Source organism: Uranotaenia lowii, chromosome 1, assembly GCF_029784155.1.
Source record: "Uranotaenia lowii strain MFRU-FL chromosome 1, ASM2978415v1, whole genome shotgun sequence".
NCBI classification, from domain to species: Eukaryota; Metazoa; Arthropoda; class Insecta; order Diptera; family Culicidae; genus Uranotaenia; species Uranotaenia lowii.
In genome coordinates, this window is record NC_073691.1 from 65,240,566 (window position 1) to 65,267,792 (window position 27,227).

At 35.1% G+C, this 27,227-nt stretch overlaps 1 protein-coding gene across 2 annotated transcripts in view; it reads right to left on the reverse strand.

The window, feature by feature from the left end:
* Positions 1-27,227, reverse strand: part of LOC129738824 (proton channel OtopLc) — a 53,335-nt gene that overhangs the window by 19,850 nt on the left and 6,258 nt on the right. For both annotated transcript variants that reach the window (XM_055730134.1, XM_055730125.1), the window contains exons 3-6: positions 7,395-8,000; positions 7,143-7,260; positions 6,966-7,071; positions 6,691-6,897 (exon numbers count right to left, since the gene is read on the reverse strand). In XM_055730134.1, the coding sequence (XP_055586109.1) occupies positions 6,691-6,897; positions 6,966-7,071; positions 7,143-7,260; positions 7,395-8,000 (1,037 nt within the window). The remainder of the gene's footprint in view (positions 1-6,690; positions 6,898-6,965; positions 7,072-7,142; positions 7,261-7,394; positions 8,001-27,227) is intronic.

The following is a 27,227-nucleotide window of genomic DNA, read 5'->3' on the forward strand; positions in this document are numbered from 1 at the left end:
ACTATCCCCACCCCCCACCCCCCTCTTAAGCTTTGTGAAAAAGTGAAATTTCATGACGAATGTGCCACATAAGGGTGTTGAAAATTCTCGAAAATAGCGTTTCGTAATATTTGAACGGACCCAAACCATATTATTTGATAATATGCAGAGGTAGCCTCGGTCCTATAGAACAAAGTCATTTCTTTCATTACTTTCTCTTTTTTGTAGATATCTATTGACTGAGGTGGGTGAGCCTAATTTCACTTTATTTTGTCAGAGGTTCTGTGATTTGATATAACTAGGCCAAATCTTCAATTCCTAGATACAAAATTATTTAGTACCTAAATTACCATTTTTTTTTCTGAACTTAAGGTTTGACAAAATCATTTCAAGCTATAATTTTCGAAAAAAAAATGTTTTTTAAGTGTACAGGATTAGGAACATTCCTAATTTGGCACTAATTGTCCCTAATGTTAACATAAGGGTGTTCTTAATTATGGACGTAAGGATATAATCATGTAGAATTCGGACAGTTACAAACGAGAGTTTTTTTTTCGATTATAGTCGTTTTACCATCTTTATGGCATTCACGACTTATCAACGTTACAGTTGGCGGATCGTTAATGAAAAACTTATCCGTTACAACAGTGTTCGATGTTTACTCTTGGGCTCGAACTCGCGGACATCGGCTCAGGAGACAACAGACTTGTCAACTGAGCTATATCACAAGCCCATGCGGAGGCTTGGGAAAATCCCCGAAATACAAATTCAAAAACCTGTTCTTCTCCTTCATTTTCTGATCCTTACAATTTTCTTGATTTGGGTGAGATTACTGAGGAAATATTATTATTATTATTTATTACGTAGCTTAGCTTAGCTTAGTTGACTACTCATATCCACCTTAAATCATTGAACGTGAAGTGCTTGGATTTGATCATTCATTTTAAAATTCAGATTACATATTTGATTAGAATTTGTTTAACTTACGCACTTCAAACTGATCGCTGGCGTGGTTAAGCTGAACAAGTTCTACCTCGCCAATGGTTGCTACTCCGTGATTGATCGAGGCCATCAGCTTTGTGCAAGGGCCAAAATAATGGTGCTTGCGACTAGCAATTCATTCACAATGCACAATGAGCTTTGAAAATGATCAATAACGGCGCCGGCCACGTCCTAGTAGAGGAATGAAGGAAGGATTGTTAGTAGGATACGTCATAGGATCAATTAACAACTTTTTGTTCATTTATATCTCAAAGATTAATTTTGAAAAATTCTGAAACAAAAGTTAGTCAATATCTCCAATTATAGAAACCATCTATACGTCAGCGAATCTATATTTGAATATCCAAGGAAAGGGTTGTGTTAGTAGAGGAAAGGTTTCAGATCAGGATCCATTTTGGCGAATGGTGCGATCGAGTTTTCCTACATCTCCTATGCTTCTAGATTTTTCTTAAGGAAACTCCTAATTTCTATCTTTGAGGCAGTGATAAGAAGTTTAATAGTGAAGTAAAAAAATTCTTTAAACTAGCTTGTTTTCCTAATTCTTGTTACTGATACACTAATGTGTTTTCAAAAACGACTCTTCAGTGTAAAGATACTTTTATCATACTTCGAAGAATATTTATGAGCAGATATTTGAAATATTTAAAGAAAATTGATGAATGAAGTGAATCTCCTTTCTGTTCTTTTTAATTTTTAACTTGTTATGCAGGTTGTGATACCAGTTCCATTATCCAGTATAAGATCGTTTTTGGAAACCCATCTGTGCAATTTAACTTTTTGCCTCATATTGATTCTACAATTGCACAAATCATCAAAAAAAACTTGAAAATCAACCAAGTACATAGGAGATACTTGTGTATTTCTACTTTAACAGCATTAAAAAAATAAGTTTTATTGCCTCTATAGTTGAATAAATAACAAAACAGCTTTACCAAAAAGAAAACTAAAAAAAAATCAAACGGGGCTCTTTGTATATTCTTTGTTGTTTGCCGAAATCATCCTAAATCAATTGTTCAGTTTTCAGATCGCAAGAACATTTCTCGTTTGGTTGGGATGTTTCATATATTATAAGCGTTTAATTTTGAATTATGTGCATTCAATTTTCAAATAACTATAACCAATGATCTTCGCATGTTTCTACCTAAAACCATCCGGTTTCATAACTTTTAACATGTTCAAGCTCAACTTTCAAATCATTTGTACTACTAAAAAAATATGGATGAACTTAAAATTTTCAAAAATTTTGAAGAGTCCATTTCATTCTTTATATTCAATCAAATATTTTTAAACCTATCGTTTAATCCAAACTTTTTTCTAAATCTACTTGCATGCAAGCTCGAATTGCATTAGATTAGTTGAAACGTTTCCATGGAAAAATGATGGCTGGAAACATTTCATGTTCTGCTTTTCTAAATTGAGGTTAGGTATACACAAATTTTAAAATAAACATTCACAACAGCAATAATGATTACATTCAAATCAATGTGATTCAAAGGCAAGATATAAAAAATCGACTTAGCTTGGATATTATCTGGAGCACATCCATCAAGGCCCTGGCTATCTTGCTAGTAGAGCACACCGGTGCTTGTCCGGAGGGCAAAGGACCAGCCCCCTTCTCCAAAGCTTGAAAACAAAAATTCACATTTCCTTCCGACAAGCGAAAAAAACGCGTGCGCTTACCACGAGTCCACGCATACTCCTCTATTATTATTATTCATTACTGAGGAAAAATTAAAATTTTCGCACCAAAATTTAATGGAAATGATGCAACTTATGTTAAAAGCAAATTCAATGTTTGAAGCTTTTCAAACTTCCTTCAATTATGCTAACAAAATTATTATGACTTTACGATTCCCTCATGGATCCAAATAGGTGTTTAAATATTATGAATTGGAACGCTAGATCTTTTCTGGCTAACCTAGATGAGTTCTTTTTATTTTTGAAAACTCAAAACATACATATTGCTGCCATCACTGAAACTTTTTTAAAGCCAGACAATAACTTGAAAAGCAATGCTTTCTTTAATTTTTTACGAAATGATCGACTTGATCGACAAGGTGTGAGTTAGGGTGTCCCAAAATTGCATAACTTCTGGAAATCTGGGAGCTCACCCTCCAAATGGTAGATTAAGATGTGCAGAACAAACTTTTGTATGAGGCCGACTAAAAAAAATCATGTTTAGAGGTTCTGCAAGCGCGATCTTTGAAAAAAGTCCACTTTCAAAAAAAAATTGATTTTAAATAAATTCTGGTACATGAATTTTCATAAAATTTGTTTATTTTATTTTTTTTTAATTTTGTTTGAGTTTAATACTACACGTAAAAAATGAAAAATGAACCAAATTTGTATCAAAATGTGAAACAAGCAAGCTGTTTCCACGAAAAAAAAATTGTTGGTCCAAAAATTTTGTATTCAACTGACCAAAATGTGTACCAAGCGTAAAATATTTTTGATACCAATGCCATCAAAAGATGCGGATTTTTGTGCACTTGAACTTTGCTGAACAAAACATGTTGTTTGCCCCCATTCACGGTTTAATCCTTAATAAAAATCACGATTTAGGATAAATTTTATTTAATTTATCAAATTTGTCTTCATAAATACCTACTTTAAAATCAAAATACTTGGAAAAATAGACTTCAATGGTTTAAGGAAGTCATCAGGCCATATGCCAAATTTGAGCGGAATCGGACAACAGGAAGGGGTTCCACTGAATCTCAAGTGTGAAAGGGATTCTGAGACATGGTGTTCTAAAGAAGCATAAAAAATGGTTTTTCAACATACTTTTTTTTTCTTTACCAATCGATTGCTTGATTATGTTAATTTTACTAAAATTTCAACCAAGACTAACATTTCACCTCAAGACTGCAACTCGATTGGACTTAAAACAAAAAAGTAATGGCTGTTCGAAAATTGTATTTTGGTCACAAATTGTCCTGTTAAACGCAATGAGTAAAATGTACTCATTATGTGAGATTCCCAGAAGTTATGTTATTTTGGGACACCCTAGTGTGGGTGTATCTATTGTCATCAATAATCGTCTCAAATTTAGACTTCTTCTTTCTTGCAATACAAAAGTCTTTGAAACAATTGGAATTGAATTAAAAACGTCCATGGGGAAAATTATAATTGTTGCGGATGGGTGGTGATTTGGGCAGAGAGCGAAGCCGACAGACGAAATAATTATGCGTGTCGTGACAAGCAAACGCGAACTACTATCAAACGAAAATTTCCAACCAAGAAACGTACGACACGCATCATTATTTCGTCTGTCGGCTTCAGACTTGTAAACCATCGACATTTTCTCTGACAGTCGCACAGCCTGCTTTTATCAGTATCATTGTTCGTGCCATCAAACGAATGCGACCGAAAACTTGCCGAACAGTTGACTACCATCAAACGAAACGACATTCATTCTTCTTTGTGTGATTGTCGAACAAAATTTCGTGTCTTGGTACACGAGAGGGATAATTTGATGGTCAAACGACCATCATTCCCGACAGTTTACGACATCGCCTATCTCTTTCACGCAGCAGAACTTACAGACTCAATAAGCAAATGCAATCTTTTCTATTCACTCCCTCCTGTTGAAAAAAAATTCGTCACTCTGCAGCGCCGGGTGATGTTTGGATGTGTTGGTCGAACAATGTGGAATGATTATCTCGATTATCTACGCAAGAGGGATGACAGTCAAACTACTAACCACAAAAAAGATCAAAATTTCGTTTGACATTTTTTTGCTCTCCGATCAAACGATTGCACTCTCCACGATTGTCACGAACGATGTGTGGTGATTGTCTCCGGAAAAATTCAAACGATGGTGACCAATTACAAGCCTGGTCGTTGATCGCTTCGCTCTCTGCCCAAATAACCACCCACCGTACCTACTCGGAGAGCAAACAAACACGTTTTGCTGGACGCGGTGCTTGTAGTTCTAGAAATTCAGGAATGATTTTACGTTTATAATTTTCATATTTTTGTGAAATCTCACAGCGTGATTTGTTGCACCTCACTAGAATGTAGATTAAATTAGCTTTCCAATGAATATACTTTTGATTGGTCCAAACTAAGTAAAAGCACTGAAAATCCGGGTACAACCTGACGGTGGATCACAAAAACAGAGGAAATTTCAATTTGTAAAAAAATTGCGCAAAGTAGTTAACTTTGAAAAATTCCAGTAAATTCAATTTTTGTTGCATCAAAAATCTAAAGACAGCAAAATGTCAGAATTAGAATAAAGTTTGTTGTCATATTTTTTCTAAAACTCTACTATCGCTCAAACAGTATTTACTAGCAATCGAATGAAAAGTAGGTTTTTTAGACCACTTTTTTGAACTTTTTGTGACCATTTCATTAAAAAAAAAATTTTAAAAATATTTCTTATCTTCATGATGTAGACATTAACTTCAGCTTTCATATGCATAAGGCAAATATTTTTTTGGACGTGTAATATATGAACTACAGCAGTTTTCGTGAGGCATGTTTTTTCAGATTTTTTTTCTTTCATGCTGAACGAGAAAACTTGTAACTTTAGCTGTATATAATGTTCTAAACATATTTTACTGACATTACAAGGTTTCTTTCAATGTAAGTTTTGTTTAAATCGGTCTAACACGCCAAAAGTTATAACGATTTGAGCTTGTGGTGTCAAATTGACACCACAAGTGCTGATTAGGGTAATGAAATCTAATGCGGATGAGGGTTAAGCTGTTAATTAGGCCGGAAAAAATATCAAATCCTTCTTTTGTCACTCGGAGTTGGAACATCGCGAGTGCGAAAATGCGAAAAACAAATTAGTTTAAATAAATTGCAAGAAAGCTTGCATGCAACAACATTGGATACAATATAATTTCACAAAATCTATTAATCAAGTAATTTTTTATCGAAAAATTCAATAAAATAAAGAAAATAAAAGGTGAAATTACTCCCATCTTTGAATATTTGTTTTTTAGTCTTGTAATCTTCCGGATATTTGATTTTTTTTCGAAATTTACATAAAATACTTCAAACTTTATTTATTTCCCCCTTCGGATTTTTGGAAATTTCCAAAGGGGGGGGGGGGGGGGGGGGGGTGACAAAAGAAGAAATTGATATTTGTTCCAGCCTTATAGCTTAGATACGAAGTTTAAATGATTAATGTTATATATTTTTACAAACATGATGGGGCGTAAAACTACACTCTGTTATTTAACTTTCCAATCATTTTGAAACCTTTATAAATGCTTAAATTGGTTTTACTTTTTTAAGTTTATTTCAATAAGGAACATAAACCACCCGAGTTTTGGTATTGAGCTTCTCTACGAATTGCTTTTAAAAGTCAAAATATTTCTTCAAAAGGTACAAAATTTTGAATGTTTTCTATTTTATTTTTTTTTTGAGTTGGTAAATTAATAAAACAAAATTGTGACCTCGGTCAATCACGGAGTTGCAATCAATGGTGACGTGGTACTCGTTCTACCGAACAACAACGATTGTATGTTTCGAAATTAAGTTTTTTTTCATTGATGTATAAAAATTGAATCTGTCATTTTAAACAAATGCTAAGCATTTCGAGTTCAACGATTTGAGGTGGATGTGAGTAGTCAAAAAAACTAAGTTAAGTTTCATAACACAGGCAACAAACCTACTGTTGCAGAATATGATTAAAAATCTCAGATTTTTCAATTTTATGTTTGAGTTTTACAAAATGTCTCATTGGTAAATACTTGCCGACTGCCCCCATCCTTAGGTAGAAACTTCCGAAATGCTGTATCCGAGACTGAGCCATGGCCGACGCCAACGACATCCTCCGCATCGGGATCATCACCTTCGGCTCCGAACTGGCAGTTGTATCGTTTTCGCTATCCGATCGTTCTCCACTGTCGGTAGTCGAACAGCCCGTACTCGTTCTTCGTATAATCTTCTTCCCAGTAGGTTCTGTTGATTTGTTGAGGAATGTTTGTTTTGTGTTATAAAAAAAAGTAATGTTTTATGTGATAACTTACTTTCCACAGGTGAAGCGACAGGTGTTTTCGGTCGACCCCAAATCAAGGTGGTATACATGAAGAACAGGAACATCATACTTCCAATATAGAGATAGAGATAGAAACCCTAAAATAAACAACAGTAGCCGTTCAGATTGAACGTTTTGAAGAGGATAGCTCAAGGGCCAGGACACTCACCTCATAAAACGAAGGCGGAATGTAAGTGGAGATGACTTCGGCCATGGGAAAAGCGATTCCCATCACCACCAGTAATTTCCCGTAGAGTGCCGATAGGGTTGTAGCCAATGCTTCACCGCTGGAAAAAAAATACGTAAAAACTCGTTACTCATCACTTTGAAAACTGTCTGCAAATGGAATGTCTCGTTTTAGGTTGAAAAGTAAGCAGAAAATGAAAAAAAAAATTAAAAATGAAATCGAGTGGCCTCTTACGGTTTGATTTCCCGCGGTTGCTGGTAGTAAATCGGATCCGGCAGTCTGGACGGCCTCCTGGTGGTGTTGAGAATCGGATGCAGATGGTGATGGTGCGAGGAATGATACAGCACCGCCAGATGTTGGGTCGTGGCTGTCGTTGCTCCCGTTGGACTCTGCTGGTGATGATGGGAGGACGTCGGCTGATGCCGGGTGACATTGGATGGCGACGGCAGGACGCCCGGATGACTCCCCAGCGAAGGGGAGGTTCCACTGCCTCCGAATCCGGGAGCAATCATCACCTGATTGGTTTTGGCGCTAATCGTCGTTGGAGTGTGAATTCGTTGGAATGCCGATGAAGTCGAAGAGGACCCTAGGTTAGGTTGAGTGCTGATAGAGGAACTGACGCGGGAATCGTCCAGGTTGAGGGCGGTGAAATCCTGGGCCAGTTGGGGGTGTGATTGTGCTTCTATTTGATGGGCTACATTTGGTATTGAGCTAGAAGCCACCAGGTGTTGAGAAGATTGCGCTGGAGACGAATGATTGCTGAAGGTCTCTGGCGACACGATGGCGTTCTGAGGAACCGAAGGTGATGGCATTATCGGTTGATTTGGCAGATCCATTTCCCTGAAAAAAAAATGAAATTTGATGAAATTAGTTATAGATATTTTAAAAAAATCAACATCAATCATCTTCCAGACCCGTAAATAAGCAGTCTTGAAATTGCTTCATTCCGGATTGGTTGAACTTTGTGCATGATATGATAAACTCCCATGAGGAGCTGCCGACAATTTGTCAAAATGAACAACTGGCACCGAATGACTTGAATGGCAAATTTGAGTTGGATTGCCGCCCGTCGTCAGACATCGGTCGTCCAAATGAACCTTGGGAAACAGCTTAAGAAAAATAAAAGTGTCTTCCGCTTAACGGAACGGTTTATGATGGTCGAACCGGCAGTCAACGAATCTCTTATCACATAATAACACTCCATTGGAGGAGAAATTGTAAACGGTATAATAGGGTTCTGGTTTAAAGATGAGATGAGAAAAGCAAGTTTGGGTATAGCCAAGGGTAATGACTACCTCATAGTTGGTGATTTTAATACTCACGTAGGTCATAAAGACATGACTAAAGAATCAGTTAACCTAATAGGTAAAATGCTTAAACATGAAAACAGTAACGAAAATGGTATTTTCCTAACCCATCTCGCCTTACAGTTCAATATGAAAATTTGCAACACATTTGCGAGTTCTAAATCTGTTCTGGAAACGTGGTGCAATGAAGAATCTTGATCTCATATAAATCATATCCTGTTACCAAGTGCCAGCAAAATGAAAGTGTCGTCAAATTCCATAAAAACACAAACACCTTGATTTTTTTAACGGACCACAGAATGCTCTTAGCCACAATACGGAACTCTCAGTATTCAGAACCACCCAGTTGCAGAGTGTGAACGGAACCCAAAATGGAATGTGAAACTGCTCAACAATCCTAAGAAAAGGAAGCGATTTGAAAACGCAGATCGTCAGCGTTTACAACAACACCATCAGAGCGATGATATTGATAATCAATGGAGCTTGATCCAAAACATAGTCAAAGAAGCCGCTATTGAAAGCATTCCTATCTCAAAAAAAGAACCAATGTCTCCTAAGACCAACCGAGCATTTAAATCCCTGCAAAACTTCACAACAAATTCCCAGACATTGATCGATTTGAATCCGCGCTGAAATGGGCAATAAAAGAATTTGAAATAACTAAAAAGCAACATACTTGGAGAACCTGGCGAAGTTTCTTCAGAAACATTGACAAAATTGACCCAAGCCTGCGGAAAAAAAAAGAAATACGAATTCCTCAAATCAAACAAAAATTGTGCGAACCGAAAGACAAATTACAGCAACAAAAATCAATTCAAATGGACAGAAGCCCTACACAAATCAAGCACTGAATCAAGGATCAACTTGTTGGAGGAATCCGGATTAAGGAATAATCCACCGTCGGGAGCTGCCACGGAAACTATAATGAAGAGTTACGAAAACGGCACATCCCCTGAAACTGAAGATGTGACCGTAGAACTTTTAAAATAACGCCCCTGATGAATACTTAGATGCTATTCACGATCTAATCTGTCGGATTTGGACAGAGAAAAGAGCTCCCGCAGATTTGCTGGACACAGTCCAAATTCCTATTCCGAAAGTAGTGTCACCAAAAGCTGTCGAAGACTTTCGTAGGATCACGATGTGCATGTTATCCAAAATCTTTGCTACCTACATGTTACAGCAACTTGATAAGCATCTGACGGAAATCCTTTCCTATCAACTAGCTTTTCTGCAAACCGGTCTGTTGAAGACCACATCTTTTCCTCAAAAAGGGTCCTAGATAAGTACTGGAATCACGGAATACCACTGTCAGTTTTTTCGTTGGATATAAAACAAGCCTTTGATTCAGTGAACCAAGCTGCCCTGGTTGAAGCTCTCATATTCTTCCAAATCCCGAAATATCTCATCAATCGCATTATCAATTTGGGGTTGAAAGAGATGACCATGCTTGGCAAAATTCATCGTCATGAGGCGTGAAGCTGTGACTGTGAAGCCTCTTGGTCCGTCAAACTCAGTTGACTGTTCCTTAACGACCAGTCACTTCGTTTGCCAGTCATTCATTCCCCAGTCAGTTGAAGCTAAAAGAATGACCTATAAGCAATCGCATTCAAACGACCGATGACGAAAAAGAAAAGCATTTATTATTATTGTTGCTCCTGCTAGCAAGCCGAAGACGAAAAAGAAAAGAATTTATTATTATTGTTGCTTCTGCCAGCAAGCAATTTTCGGTTTTTTATTGCTATTGTTGCTCTCTGCGAGCAAGTCGTTCAATTAGTTGTACCTGCCGTACGCAGCCGATCGAAGTTTGAAGAGATTTGCCAGTCACTCTCAGGAGAAATTTTGACCTTGTGTAGGAGCTTCGCCAGTCGATGATGGAGAAATGTTGATTGTTGTCGTGCTTTATCCGCCATGCGAGTAGTGAGGCTCCGTCAATTGAGAACAGTGCCAGTCGATTGAAGAAACAAAACTAGCCGGGTCAAGCGTGACGGGCGAAATTTACCATCACTGGAGATGACACACCTACGATGGGTCTCTCTGAAAATGCAGACCATGGAAAATGAAAAGGGGTCAAACAAGTTTGCCCCCTGTCGCCAAGACTGTTTACATTTGTGCTACACTTGATGCTATGCCAGCTAAAAGAAGCATTTCCGGAACTATCAATAGGACAAAACGAACAAATCACACCACCAATAATCTTGGCCTATGCAGATGATATCCTTATTATTTGCAAGTACCTTGTAAAACTGAACACAATCGTCACGGCTCTAGAACCCTTACTCGAAAAAGTCGGGCTAGTTCTCCATCCAGAAAAATCTGAAATGTTAGTCAGAGAGCCTTACTCAACCACAAACGCAAGGGAAGAGGCTTTCAAAGTGGGTGAAATGAGTATTTTATCCAGCTCCAAAATGAAATACCTAGGAACCAACATCACTGCAACTCTCAACAGGCCAGATAACATAAGGAAACGCTGCCTAAAAGGAATGCGAGAAAGATGCTCCTCCCCTCTATCAGAAAGAATAAGCCTCCGTGGGATTTAGTAAGGAGCATCTACACTACAGTTATTGTTTCGACAATCGTTTTTGGTCTAAACACTATGGCTCTGACCGTTCGGAACCGGAAAAGCTTGAGGAATTATGAGCGGAAGATAAGAAGTGGCACAGAGCCTGCCTCTGTGCAAGAGTGGCACAGAGCCTGCGGAGGTGTCAAGAAATATACCACTAGAAATCTCCTAAATAATAAAACCATAACAAAAAAGTAAAAATATATCGGATTCTGTACAAGGGGAACATCACAAGAAGGGGAGAAAACCATCTCTCAAAGGCCGCAATGAAACTAAAACTCCCAGGTCCAAAAAGGGTCTGTAGACCAGGGGTACCAGGTGGTTTCATCAAAAATCAGGACAACGCGAAGCTAAAAATCAGGATTTTTCAGGACACCTCTTGATTCATGAAAATATTAAGCAGCTCTGCTTAGATTGCATAAGTAAAGGCGCAATACAAGTGCTTTAAACGCCTTGATTTATGCAACAACAGTACGCAGCTTCTTGGCTGGCCTGCAGTTCATATCGAAAAACACCATTTTAATATCATCTGAATCAAAAATTACCAAATGTTACATGGGTTGAACTATTTTATAACAAATTTATTAGATATTCTCATAGTTTAACTTCAAATTCTATTATATTTGAGAGGTTTTTATGAAAATCAGGACAAATCAGGACATTTTAGGGATCAATTTTCAAAAATCAGGACAACTTGAAAGTTTCTGAAAAATCAGGACGGTCTCTCGAAAATCAGGACAAATCCTGATAAATCAGGACACCTGGCACCTCTGCTGTAGACCTTGCGGCACCTGGTGGAGATCCCTGTAGAAGGAGATACTCTCTCTCTCTGAAAGACTTTGAGACGCTGCTACATAACTGGCGTGCTCTGCGGAAAGCAGCTTACGAACAATATCTGGTTGCAGAGGCATCGGACAGCGAAAAACTCAAAACAAGAAGAAGAGCGAGAAAACAACATAAAAGTTGGTATAGTAAGTCTTGCCGATCAGGAGAGCATATCAAAATAAGAACTCGAAAATATCTCAACGAGATATTTATATATTTTTCAGTAAGATTATTGTGCTCAAAATTTTCGAATCAGTTGTCAAAATGCCGTCCAAGGAAGAAGAGCAGCGTATCAAAATTTTGCTCGCGCATCGCTAAAATCCAAGCTTTTCGCACGCAAAGCCGCCGGTCGTGGCCTAGAGGATAGCGTTCCAGTCTTCTAAGCCAGAGTCCATGAGATCGAATCCCGATCACGGCACATATAGTACTCTTTCTGTGGTCTGATGGTTTTAGCATTTGTAAGATGCTAGCCATAATATCCTCGAAAGATGTACGCCTTAGAGTTAAGTAAAATTAGATCTCTTCAAAGAAACATGAAGTTTCACTGAGATCCTATATGTGTGTGTTCGTTTTTAAAGCTGGCAAAATCGATAAAAGTTGCCAAATCAACCGTTACAAATGTATTTAAAGTGTTTGGGGAACGTTTGTCGACAGCCAGGAAGTCTGGAACGGGGGGAAATCGAAAACCGGAAGCCGCTGAGACGACAAAGAGAGTTGCCGGTAGTTTCAAGCGAAACCCTAACCCCTCTCTCCGAGATGCCGCAAATAAGCTGGGTGTATCGTCTACAAAACGAGCCGGACTATCGACTTACAAGAAGGTAGTGACTCCAAATCGCGATGATAAACAAAATACGACGGCCAAAGCGCGATCCCGGAGGCTGTACACGATGATGCTGACGAAGTTTGACTGCGTGGTAATGGACGACGAAACCTTCGTCAAAGCCGACTACAAGCAGCTTCCGGGACAGCAGTTTTATACGGCAAAAGGAAGGGGAAAGGTAGCAGATATTTTCAAGCACATGAAACTGTCAAAGTTCGCGAAGAAATATCTGGTTTGGCAAGCCATCTGTACCTGTGGCTTGAAAAGCAGCATTTTCTAGCTTCCGGGACTGTCAACTAAGAAATTTACGTGAAAGAGTGTTTGAATAAACGTCTGCTGCCTTTCCTGAAGAAACACGGTTGTTCCGTACTGTTTTGACCGGATTTGGCATCTTGCCATTACGGTTAAAAGGCCTTGAAGTGGTACGCCGCCAACAACGTGCAGGTGGTTCCCAAGGACAAGAACCCTCCCAACACGCCAGATCTCCGCCCAATTGAGAAATACTGGGCTATTGTCAAGCGGAACCTAAAGAAGACCAAAAAACCTGCTAAGGACGAGCAGCAGTTCAAGGCAAACTGGCTTTCTGCGGCGAAGAAGGTGGACAAGGTGGCTGTACACAATCTGATGGCAGGGGTGAAGCGTAAGGCCCGGCAAATCGGATTTGGAAAAGCGGAAGCCTAACTGAATATTTTTGCTGAATTTTATAGTAATTAAACTCGAAGAAGAAATTTAATTTGAATTTTTAAATAAACGATTTCACCGATTTACACGCATTTTCCCTTGACCAAATTTCGACCGTATCACCCTTTAGTAGGCTACTATTATAGAAGCTATAAAAAAAATAGCACTAATGATAGCACGATATGCATATATAGCTACTATATAAAGTTAACAAGCATCAAGACTGTAGCACTAAATCTTCTGGTTAATGCTTATATAAAGCTTTTATAAAACTTTAAATCTAATGTGTGACCCAAACAGTACTTGAAGTACATGTTTTTCACCTACCTTATAAGCATCAAGAGTGGTCGGAATGGTAAAGGCTCAAGGGAAGAAAGGCTGCTGCGGGATCCTCGGTTCGAGACTCATCAAAGGAATTCATAATTCAATTATAAACACTTCTTATTTCATAGAACCCTTCATTAAGCAGGCATAATCCTTCATTTAGCAGGTTGATTTACTTTATTTTTAAATTTTTGTTCATTTTAATTAATCAAAGATTAATTTCCATTTTGAATTTCCGTTTCACATCAATCATGATCAATCAATTGAATAATTAAAAGGTGTTCTAAGTAGGTATACATTGTTAATGCTTTTATACGGCTTGCGAAAAATGACGTATTGATGGTGCTCTAATTCAGCATTTGTAATGCTTATTAAAGGCTATGTTGTGATAGCATTTATTCAGCCCGCTATTTCGCCTTTTCAACATTAATTCTGCAATAGGGGAGATGGGGGCATAATGGCCACCTTAAGGAGAGCGCTTATTTAACCATAGAAAAGAACTACATTATGTGAGTTTCATCACTGTTTCGTGTTCAGTCACTGAAAGAGTCTATTTGATGACTGGCTGAAACTTGAAAAAGTAGAAAAAATCGTTTGAAAATGCATTTTAAAAATTTTTGTCGAAAGCTGAAAATCGGTCCCTATAGAAGCATAATGAGAACCCCCCCCTGAGGCAGTATGAGCACCATTAATCGAGGCAAGATGAGCATTTTCTGTCGTAGAATGAAGCAAAGAATTTCATCGTTACGTATTCAAACACAAAAGGAGTACAAATATTTCAAAATCGAGTGGGAAGTGAACAGCAAAGATTATAGTGAACAAATTCTTAAACTGGAAATCTGTCGATGTGTGGGACACATGAAGGCTCTTGGCGGCTTGTTTGATGGATGTTCCGTCTCGCCTTATTGTGGTAAGAGCCGCTTCCAAGGCCTCTTTTGACCTACTCTGCCTCCCGGTTTTTTTTGTATGTTCGTACCATCACTCACATCAAGTACCGACGAGAAAAACAAACAAACTGTTGACGTCGACGAGATGATATTGTGCTAGACAGTGCGCCCAATATGCCTTCACGAGAAGTGCTCTTTTCGCCTCTAGTCAACAAATTGAAGTAATAAAATATTTTTAAGACAATTTAAGTGTAAAATTAAAACTTTAACGATTGCAAAATGTGAGAAACAATCCAAACATTACGTTTCAGTAAACGTATTATCGGTTGAGATGTTAAATCGATCATAAAAGCTTAATTTCTGCCCGCATAAATCAGTATTATAAAATAACGATTGTCATTATCTTCTTCCTAAGACACACGAAAGATTAGCTTTATAGTTTTGGATTATTAATGTACGATTAAGGTAGTCTTTTTTCCATGAGATGGAATCGTTTGGGCGCACTTTACGATACAGCGAACGGGTCGTTAAGTAGAGTAACCATTCATTTTTTTTGGCTTTTTTCTTTATCAAAATTGTAACTAAACGATAGATGTTATCGTTATTTAATCTTCAATTTCATATTTTGCTGACGCTACAGCTGATCTTCTAAAGATCTTTTAACAATTAAAAATTATAAAAGGTACCTTCTATCTTCGATTATTAATATTCCGAATAAATTCAAAACATCAGGATTTTTTCACAACTGTTTATTAAACATTTTTCACACAATATTGTTGTTCACATATAACTTTCACAACCGAAATTTCAGGTTTGGAGCAGCCGAGTGCTTCTGCCAGGTTTTGTCCTCCAGCTCCATTTTTTTGTCTGCTCCATGATTTTAGAGACGCCTTTGACCGCTGCTCTCCAGCCAGCAACGTTTCATCGACTTTGCCTAAGAAGGCAGGCCTGCGAGACACCCGTCTACCTGCGCCTGACATAAAATTATTCATATTTAGAAAAATTAGCTACTAACAATAAATAAGTCGGTGTACTCACCCTCGCACAACCGGAACCAGCGCTGTCGGCTACTGATCCCTTGCTACCTCGGAACTGGTGCTGTTGGCTGCCAGACCGGCTTAAAACAGTTATATTTACGAAAACTGTGCCGGGAGAGAATTTTTTGCGGCACAAATTCGGCCACGTGTGATATGACAGCAGAAAAATTTTGGGCGCGTTGCTAAAATAATCAATTTTATTTCATGATTATTAGTTTTATCTTCCAGGAACAATATTTTATCTTATCGGCGCGTTGCTAAATTACTCATTTAGTTTCTTGAAAGATTAATCGTATCTTTTAGAAATAGTTTTTACTCGTTTCTAGCGAAGGCACATTAGCGATGACCCTAAATAAATTCTAACTATTAATGTAATCAGAACCGAATAATTCGAAAGATTCATAGTATGGTTTTCTGCTATGCGGGTGGTGCTCTAAAATTATAATATTTTCGTCACCAGACAATCAAGCTACTTTTTAAAACATAACTTTGTGTATTTTTAAAAGAGATTACTTTTTCTTTGAAAAATTAATTCCCTGTTAAAAACAGAACTATATCATACTAAATTTTATTTTACAAAATGCGTATTTTCTGAGAAAAGAGGGGTTCTCATTATGCCTCGGGTGCTCATTATGCCCTTATCTCCCCTATATAAGCATGTAGTGCAAAACAAGCATTAATTAGAGTTATTAATATATGGGAATATAGTGTTGCTATTTTTTAGTGCTTATTGTTACTTGGGTATTCTAACCTCAGAATCAAAATAAAATCCCTAAATTCTAGCTTCAGATAATGAGACTAAAAATCTTCAACTGCGAATCATAATTCGTACATGTTCATATTTCAAATATGATAAAGTACAAAATTACATTACTATTTATCATCAGACGCCTATGCCTACCTCTTAGCGCCTGAGCGGACACCGACACTGATTGTCATCAAATTATTGCATATATTTCGTGTTTTGACCCCTTCCCCCAAAAATTTGCTCCCCAATCATTCAAAGATCAAGCTCAGCCGACCATTGTTTGCTCCTTAAGCATAGAAACGTCCGAAGAAGGAAAAAATAACTGTAGTAGGTACCATTTTAGTTTCGGGAATAGAAATCCATCATTTTTGTCCTGCTGTTTAGAGGCAAGTCATCTTTTTTATTTCTCTGCTGGATGTCAAATGTGTCGCCGGATTACCAAAGTCACTCGACCGTGAATGATTTTGGTCCATCAGCAACATCATTGATGGAAATGGAAGCAAAAAAAAAGAGCGATGCCATGGCAATGTTATGATGAAAGTGCTCTTGGTCCGGTTAGAGTTAAGTGGATTGGACAAAGTGCTGACCTGCGGGATTATTTTTCTCCCCTCTATTTTATATCTGTTAACTCCCGCTCTCTGTATTGGGGTAGGATTGTCAGCTGATTTGGTTGAATGATTGCCGGTTGTAGAAAAAAAATACGTGGGGGTGGGTTATTATCACTGTTATCACATGTTTCTTCCATTATATGGAAGCTTAGTTTTTAACGTTCGAGCTGAAGTTCGACCTGAAGATTTGAAACCATTTTGAAAATATTCACCAATCAGATTCAAACAGGTGATGACTAACCTGAAAGTTCTTCATAATTTGAAGATTTATTCATATCGAACCTTATTGTTATGCTTGTAAATATTGAAAAAACGAATCAACTAAATTGTCGATATTCAACTTCATATTTCGCTTTCTTTGCTACCAGTTAAAACGTCAATTCAATAAACCACTTCAACAAAGTACAAAATCAACAGTTGGGTTCGAAAAAGCCGTAAAATTTTTACACCCTCTAAAATAAACACTTCTCCACTTGTGTCGATAAAAGGCATTCTATAAGTCCGGTAGTATTGCTGTCTCGGGAAAAATGCTCTTGAAACGATGCAGATGCGAAGATTTTCAGTCAGTCGAGGAGCACAGATCTGTCAAACAACATCATCTCAGTTCTTTAAGCTTATATAGAAGAAAACCTGACAAGTTCAGCTCGATTTTGTGATTTCGTTTTGGACATTTCAATGTTTCATTCCACCGCACTCAGTTTGAATTGGGTGGCAGATGGTAGAGCTTAAACCAACCGAAAAATATTTTAAAACATTTGATGAAAAATGGTTTTAGAAAACAGTTTTCAAAAGAGAAATAAAAAATATTTGATTCGTAGCAATTTCGCTTTTATTGTGTGGATTTACTGGAGAAAGCTTGAGATCAGATAATATTTTAAGAATTATCCTTGTCAATGTGACAGACTAAAAGTATCTTTTTTTACATATTCCAAATGTTTTTTCTTCACTTTTTAAAAACATTTTTTTGTCATTCGCGTCGGGGACTTCGTGCGGTACGGTTCAGTTGGTTTTCATGCGCGGTAAGCGAGGATATTTTGAGCGGTTTTTCATTGGAGCGACGGGTTGTATATTAGTTAAATGGTGCATAATTGGGCTAGTGGAGTGTCTGAGGTTGTAATTGAAAAGTGTTCTATCAGTAAAAAACCAGAAATTTGGCTCATACAAGCCAAGCGTTTAAACTGAATTGCGTGAGGCGCCAGAGAAGTTTTTATAGTGCTGGGTCTGTTGGATTGGGGTGTGATCAGATGATGAAATGTAGTGAGAAAGTCTAAATGTGGCTAATTTTATTTTTATTTAAATGCAAAGAAGTAATTTTGTGAAAATCTGTGCCACCGGGGTTGAAAACAGAATATAGAGTGAAGCGTCGAAACTCTGTTTGGAAGAAAAATGGCCGTCTTCGTAGTGAAATTTTGCGTGGATTCTCTCCAAGTGATTATGATAAGTGCAAGTGAGAGGGTATACCTGCACCATTGAAAGAAGTTCACATGATCATTTCCTGTTTGGTAGGAGAAGGTTTGTTTTGGCGTTGGAGAAGGTTCATCACCGAAATTCGTTTGTTCCGAGTTGTGGGGGGCAACCAGTTCGAGAAGGATACCACTTACTGAGAACGACAATTTTGGAGGACGCCTGGGTGAGATCTTTCCGATTTATTTATTTTTCCATCTCTTTCTCTCTGCTGCTGGTTTAAAAAACGTTGTTACTGCTATAAATACCACGGTGGCGAGTAGCAGAACTAGCAACGCGACAATTTGTTTCAGCGGTGCCAGTTAACACGATAATCGATCGACTAACAATGTTATCAAGTTTTTTTCACTAGACAAAATTAGCATTGATTTGTGCAATCTCAATTACAAATAATTTAAATTATTATTTTAAGTTCTTTATTTGATTCAAAATTTGACAAAAATAAGTATTCGAATTGACTAATTGACTTTTGTGTTTTGACTATGGTTGATAATTCAACCTATGTTTTTCTTGATTATTTCCAGTCAGAGAACATCTAATTGAATTGGATAAGTATTAGTTGCTGTCTATTTCTGATATCATGTTCAAATGATTATTTATTTCTTTTCATAGTTCCAAAGCTCTGAATCTTTTTGTATACATACTGGTTTAGTTATACATACATGCATATTAACTTTTATCCTTTCAGATACGTATCCTTTTTAAACAAAACACCATTCAAATTTTTATAATTCATTCATATAATCATATTAATCAGACTTTGTGAGTAATTTTCCTTACGGCCATATTCTATCGTTTGGGGTAGGGATTTTTTAGAGGGAATGCATCTGGGGATAACCTGAAGAAACTATTGCAAGCGGAGTGGGTTGCCAACCATTGTACGTTTCTGAGGGTTGGATGCCTTCCTTCGACGAACCATCGGCCGTGGAAGCCCTAGAATTTAATTCGAAGGCCAAGCCACACAGACATAGGCAGGACCTTGCTACCGATGGGGGAACCATACATACATACATACATACTTTTTAAAAACATTTTTTTGTCTTTTTTGTCTTTTTTTGCCTTTTTTTGACTTTTTTTTTCTATTTTGTCTTTTTTGTTTTTTTTTCGTCTTTTTTGTCTTTTTTGTCTTTTTTGTCTTTTTGTATTTTTTGTCTTTATTGTCTTTATTGTCTTTTTTGTCTTTTTTGCCTCTTTTGTCTCTTTTGTCTTTTTTGTCTTTTTTGTCTTTTTTTTCTTTTTTGTCTTTTTTGACTTTTTTGTCTTTTTTGTCTTTTTTTTCTTTTTTGTCTTTTTTGTCTTTTTTGTCTTTTTTGTCTTTTTTGTCTTTTTTGTCTTTTTTGTCTTTTTTGTCTTTTTTGTCTTTTTTGTCTTTTTTGTCTTTTTTGTCTTTTTTGTCTTTTTTGTCTTTTTTGTCTTTTTTGTCTTTTTTGTCTTTTTTGTCTTTTTTGTCTTTTTTGTCTTTTTTGTCTTTTTTGTCTTTTTTGTCTTTTTTGTCTTTTTTGTCTTTTTTGTCTTTTTTGTCTTTTTTGTCTTTTTTGTCTTTTTTGTCTTTTTTGTCTTTTTTGTCTTTTTTGTCTTTTTTGTCTGTTTTGTCTTTTTTGTCTTTTTTGTCTTTTTTGTCTTTTTTGTCTTTTTTGTCTTTTTTGTCTTTTTTGTCTTTTTTGTCTTTTTTGTCTTTTTTGTCTTTTTTGTCTTTTTTGTCTTTTTTGTCTTTTTTATCTTTTTTGTCTTTTTTGTCTTTTTTGTCTTTTTTGTCTTTTTTGTCTTTTTTGTCTTTTTTGTCTTTTTTGTCTTTTTTGTCTTTTTTGTCTTTTTTGTCTTTTTTGTCTTTTTTGTCTTTTTTGTCTTTTTTGTCTTTTTTGTCTTTTTTGTCTTTTTTGTCTTTTTTGTCTTTTTTGTCTTTTTTGTCTTTTTTGTCTTTTTTGTCTTTTTTGTCTTTTTTGTCTTTTTTGTCTTTTTTGTCTTTTTTGTCTTTTTTGTCTTTTTTGTCTTTTTTGTCTTTTTTGTCTTTTTTGTCTTTTTTGTCTTTTTTGTCTTTTTTGTCTTTTTTGTCTTTTTTGTCTTTTTTGTCTTTTTTGTCTTTTTTGTCTTTTTTGTCTTTTTTGTCTTTTTTGTCTTTTTTGTCTTTTTTGTCTTTTTTGTCTTTTTTGTCTTTTTTGTCTTTTTTGTCTTTTTTGTCTTTTTTGTCTTTTTTGTCTTTTTTGTCTTTTTTGTCTTTTTTGTCTTTTTTGTCTTTTTTGTCTTTTTTGTCTTTTTTGTCTTTTTTGTCTTTTTTGTCTTTTTTGTCTTTTTTGTCTTTTTTGTCTTTTTTGTCTTTTTTGTCTTTTTTGTCTTTTTTGTCTTTTTTGTCTTTTTTGTCTTTTTTGTCTTTTTTGTCTTTTTGGTCTTTTTTGTCTTTTTTGTTTTTTTTTGTCTTTTTTGTCTTTTTTGTCTTTTTTGTCTTTTTTGTCTTTTTTGTCTTTTTTGTCTTTTTTGTCTTTTTTGTCTTTTTTGTCTTTTTTGTCTTTTTTGTCTTTTTTGTCTTTTTTGTCGTTTTTGTCTTTTTTGTCTTTTTTGTCTTTTTTGTCTTTTTTGTCTTTTTTGTCTTTTTTGTCTTTTTTGTCTTTTTTGTCTTTTTTGTCTTTTTTGTCTTTTTTGTCTTTTTTGTCTTTTTTGTCTTTTTTGTCTTTTTTGTCTTTTTTGTCTTTTTTGTCTTTTTTGTCTTTTTTGTCTTTTTTGTCTTTTTTGTCTTTTTTGTCTTTTTTGTCTTTTTTGTCTTTTTTGTCTTTTTTGTCTTTTTTGTCTTTTTTGTCTTTTTTGTCTTTTTTGTCTTTTTTGTCTTTTTTGTCTTTTTTGTCTTTTTTGTCTTTTTTGTCTTTTTTGTCTTTTTTGTCTTTTTTGTCTTTTTTGTCTTTTTTGTCTTTTTTGTCTTTTTTGTCGTTTTTGTCTTTTTTGTCTTTTTTGTCTTTTTTGTCTTTTTTGTCTTTTTTGTCTTTTTTGTCTTTTTTGTCTTTTTTGTCTTTTTTGTCTTTTTTGTCTTTTTTGTCTTTTTTGTCTTTTTTGTCTTTTTTGTCTTTTTTGTCTTTTTTGTCTTTTTTGTCTTTTTTGTCTTTTTTGTCTTTTTTGTCTTTTTTGTCTTTTTTGTCTTTTTTGTCTTTTTTGTCTTTTTTGTCTTTTTTGTCTTTTTTGTCTTTTTTGTCTTTTTTGTCTTTTTTGTCTTTTGAAATTTGGTTTTGTTATTTCAAGTTCTCCCAGTTCGATGTAGTGAGAAAACTTTAAGGTTTTTTACTACATCCGTTTGTGATTATGAAAGATGATGAAAAAATGTCTTCTAACTTCTTTACCCTTCTTCACGATTTCCATCAATTTGATCTGGCAGCCAGAAGTTAATTACTCATCCCTGCTCAAGCCGCTGTCATGTGTACACGGATTCCAATGAATCACAGACCCTATTTCAGGGCATCGCTCGGTCTGATTGGGCCGCTGACAGGTTGTCGTGTTCGAGTTTTCCGAGCGCTCTGCTTCGATTGAGTTTAAATCCAATGGGAGATGAAATGTGGCCCAAAATAAATAAATTCTTGGAAAAAAAATTCTCTGAACATTCCAAACGGTATGGAATGGTGTGAAATTTTAAATCAATACACAACAGCAAATATATGAATTTATTTCATGAGTCTTTCTATGTTGTTTTTATTGACTGAACGTAACAAAAGTTTGGTTTTAATCAGTGTTGAAAGTAAACATGTAATGAGATTTTCTCATCCAAAAAAGGACAATACTTAAAAACTCCTTCCAGAAACAATGAAAGGCTATAAGGAACTTAATAATTGAATTCGAAGAAGAAACTAATCTGAACGTTTCTCCATATTTCATAATCTGCATTATTCAGCTATCGGTATCTTCCGCTGGTTTCGAGTAAGAAGTAAATTATTCAAAAATGGTTAGCATAATTTATTCCAAGCACGCTGTCACTTTTACGATTCCGGCACAAAGTTAGCGCTCACGGCAAAAATATTCAGTGAATCGGCTTCTTTAGTGAAGGAAATAAACCGGTGATATCATTGTAGGACTTTTTACGAGTAAGTTCATTGCTATTTGAAGATTCCAATCCATCTTGTTGATATTTATTACACTCCCAGTTCTATTAATAAAACTTCTGTTGTTTGGTTTTGTTACAATCAAACATAAAATTTTTCACTTGATAAAATATCATTTGTTGTAATTCAGGTTCAAGTTATTCTTTGTCGTAGTCGACTGAACTGAAATTAAGAGCTCTCAATTTTAAACCATTCAATTCCTGTTTATTTATCCTCTGAACATATTTTTCTTGAAAAAGATACATCTGAAAAATACAGCTTGAGACCTGATAATCTATTATACCCATTTCATAGCCGCAAGGTTCCAGTAATTAGATTTTTATGGTTCCATGTTTTCGACTTTTTGTGTCTTGTTTCGAGCCTGGTTCTAAAGAACGAAAAAAAAACAGTTCTCCAAAAGCTCCCTCTTTTCCCTCCATATTGCTCTTAGGTATAAGATACGTAATGCGAACATTGCTATTAATTTTTACTCTTCTGTTTTCGATGTCGTGCTGGTGGTTTAAAGTTGGAAAAAGCTTCTAGCCAAGAAAAACCAAAAGAAATACGACAAGTGCTTCCGCTTGTCTGGCTGCTGATGAGTTGAAGAGGAGAGGACTTTGGAAAGGTTGATCTTAAGAATATAGCATTTTTCCGTTTTTTTTTTTCAACTCAGTACTATAAATGAATTGCTGTAGTACAGGATGGAGGAGCAGTCGTGGATAAATTCGGCAACATTCACAAGTGCTAGACCTAAACATTCCATTTTTTTTTTTTCAAAACGTATATAGGCCGGACAATTCCGATCATTATTTTTGAAAAATCTGGCAAAATTTAACAATATTAAGAGAGAAGAAATCAAAAAAATTAAATAAGACATGCACTTGAAAAATAACTTCTTGTTGAAACAGGAAATAAATAGTTCTGAATAATTTGTTTTTGCACCCAAAAGATTTAACAACTCAACATATTTTATTACGCTTAGTTTTGCAAATAATCTAAAAAGAAATCCGGATAAAATGTGGGCAGCTTTTCCTTAAATATCCGGGCAAACTCGTATTAAACTGAGCAATCTGGAAAGCTTAGCTTTATCCCTTAAAAAAAAAAAAGGTTTAACCGGTCTGTTCTACAATGTTGTGTAATAATTTGTTGAGTTAAATGTTCAACCCCGTAAAATTTGGTACACGCTAGATAAAAACGTTCCGTGCTCTTCGATACTTTTCCCAAGTTGATGTCGAAATGCAAAACTCCACGCAAATGTAGCCCCGAAATATTGCTCCAATAAAAAAAAACACCCAAAAGTGTTGCCCTTATCTCATCGGAATAGCCTCACCTATTGAATATGCACCAGACAGTGCCGTGGCCGTAATGAGATATAAACATCTGTCAAACTCATCCCCCCTTACCGACACTAGATACTGGCAACCGGCAGCAATCTAACTGTTCTCGTAAAATTAAACGATACACCGGGGAATGATCAGTCAATGGGAATTCGGACCAAAAACCATCCCCTGAAAAGGTAGAAAGTCAATTTTCTTAATACGGTTGGTTTATATCTTATTCAAGCCACGTATTTCGTTGTCGAGTCCCACTTTCGGTTGCCTTTTTTTCGAACACTGGCGTCTGACGCCAGCTTTAACGAGGGATCAAAAGAGGATCCTAATGAAATCCTTCGGTATTCTTCAGGTAAAAATAGGGAAATAAAAGTCCAACCTGGACTAACTTTATCATTTAATAAGATCGTTTGAATCCCCTTCTGGCGAGTAGTTTCGCATTGCTCGTTGTTATTTGGGTCAAACCCAACCAAAAAACATTGCGAATAACTACCGGTGGCCGATTCATCCCCCCTTACTGCATTCGGACTGAAGTCAATTTAAAACAATTGCCTAAACATACACGCTAGTCTCCGATTCAATCGTTTCATATTTGACGATGCATGCAGACTTTTGAGTGGTATGGTAACGCTCAAAAATATTTTTAAAAAAAACTGATGGTTCATTAGGGAAGCTAATTTAAAATAAACTGTTTTATTCATAAAGTTTGTACTGCAATGTAAATATTTAAAAATATGAAGAAGTTTTCCAACGCCATATCGAAACAGCGTTTGTTCGGTGATAACCTGTTCACCCCAGGATGTAAGCATTCAAGCGGAAATTGTGTTCATAGTTATATATTTCCCAACAACCTGTCAAAGCATCTTTGTGGATGTTACTTTGAAACATTATTTCAACAAGTATTTTTTATAAAAAAAAAATCTAGCATGATTAAGTTCACATTGACATTTCAAAATATATTCAGACCGGTTGTTTGGACTTCATTCCCACAAAAAAAAACACAAAAATAGGTTCATGCTTGATTAAACACTACTGTTTTTACTTGCTTTGGAGTTTAGGTTATTTTATTTTTTTCTTTTCAAGAAAAGAAAAGTTAGATACGTGTGTGAAATGCTAAGTAGGGTTAGTTTCCCCTACTTTGGACCCTTTAAGCGGTGTTGTTTAGATACTCTTATTTTTCTCATAAATTTACTGAAGGTTTATATCTTTCAAGAAAGTAATTTATAGTGTCTTATATGCAAGTTCCTATGAAAATTTTCAACATAGGGTTCGCCGTTATTGAAAGATTTGCAAAGATATGGATGATCAAAATTTTCATCTTTGAACCTACTGTTCCTATTTTGATACTGAACCTGTGCCTTTCATTGGACCTATAACTAAAATTCCTATAAAAAGTATGATTTTTCGAAAATATATATAAAAATCATTAAAAATGTAATCTTCAATCAAATAATATCATGAAAAATATAAAATAAAACTTAAATTTCTGTTATGAATATCTCAAATACTTTAATTCCCCGTCAGCTCTATCAGCGAAACAAGAGCTGAAACTTTTGTATGTTACTTGTAGTTTATTTGGGTTAAGTCGACAAAAAATGTGAGAATATTTAATTTTGGTTCTGAATTATGTTCCAATTCAAAATTCGCACTTTTGTTTATTTGTTTGTTATTGAAGTTTTGGTGATGTTAGGTCGAAAAATGGTACATCAAAGTCGAAAGTTTCCTATAGTTCGCTCCTTACAAATTTTCCGGGGTTGCGTTGGATTTTCATTTATTTTAGGAAAATTAGGGAGAATGGTTCATATTCGTCACATTGAAAATATTTCCCCTTTAAACTTTGGCTTGAACAGTCAAAGAAAGTTATTTTTCCTTATTCACTCTAATTTCTTAAAAAACATCCCACCAATGAGGTTGTTCGATTTACCACTGAGAGAAGGTACATTTTTAAAAACTTTGAAAATTTTATCAGAAAGACTTTTATGGCAAAAAGCGGTATGGTAGAATAAGAGTTCATTGTGTACATAGGAGTATCTTTATGCAATCCAATGCTAGCAAAATGAACTATTTACAATTTTCGGCATTTTAGGACTTAAGAAGGTTCTAGGTCCTAAGTAGGAGCACTCACCCTACTCAGATTTAAACCCTTAAATATCAATTCTCAATTCAAAATAATCAATTCTCAGTTATGAACTCTCTAGATATTTCAATCAGTTTTGTTTCTTTATTCTGAATTATCAATTCATTTTTTTATTAACTTTCAATTCGTTATACTCAAATTTTGAAACTTCATTCTCAATTTGCAGATGTCAATCTTTTATTCTCTCTCTCGAATTGAGTATTGGGAGATGAAAATTGAGAAAAAATCTTGAAAAATCAATTTTAAATGATCGATTCCCTACTATATTTAGATTCCCTTTTTTTCTCACCTTCTCTACTTTCAATTCGTTTTAAATCCTCGGTTCTCAATTCTTAATAATTAACTCGCTAATTAATGTTACATTTTCATTTAATTTTTATTAGTTCCTAGCCCTCCAATCCCAGTTTACAATTTTAAAAATTTTATCTGAACTCTCGAATCGTACATCTCGTTTCTCTATACTCTATTCTCAATTCTTAACTTTTAATTCATAATTCTTATTTTAGAATTTTCAATTCTTCATTCTTATTACTAATTCTCGATGTCGTACTTTCAGTTATTAGTGCTGAATTTGAAATTTTCAATTTCAACATTTTTCACTCTCAATTTTTCAATCTAAATGTTCTAATCTGAATATGTTTTTATGAATTATTTGTTTTCAATTGGCAATTTCGAGTTCTCATCTTCTGAATAGAAGTTTTTCATCCTCTATTCTAGTTTTCACTTATCAAATTTCAATTCTTAGTTCTCATTTCCAAAATATTTCAACCACTATTTTAGTTATCTAGTTCGATATTCAATCCTTAAATTTCTCATTCTTCATTATGATATTCGATTTCTATTTATATAAAGATATTCCTGTAAACATCTGAAAAAAAATTCTGGAAAAATAACAATTTTTTTTTAAATAAAAATTTCTAGTTTTTAATTCCAGAGCCCTTCAATGTTGTTTATTTGTAACAACAGTTACAAAAATAATAATGAAAGAATTATGATTAATGATGATTCAAAAGCTATGAACGTTATAAAAGCCTGATAATTATAAAAATATTTTTAAAAAATGATTTCAACTCACACCAATAACGAATGTGATAATAAAGAATGACAAACATGAAAAATATACAAGAAGACAAATATGGCTTGGAAAACAAAGAAAATTGTCGAAAATTTACAAAAAAAAATCTAAGATATTGAAATTATTTCACATAATAAAAACATTTACAAAAAATATATAAACTTCTATGCTTTCAAGTACAATTATAATTTTTTTTTAAATTAAA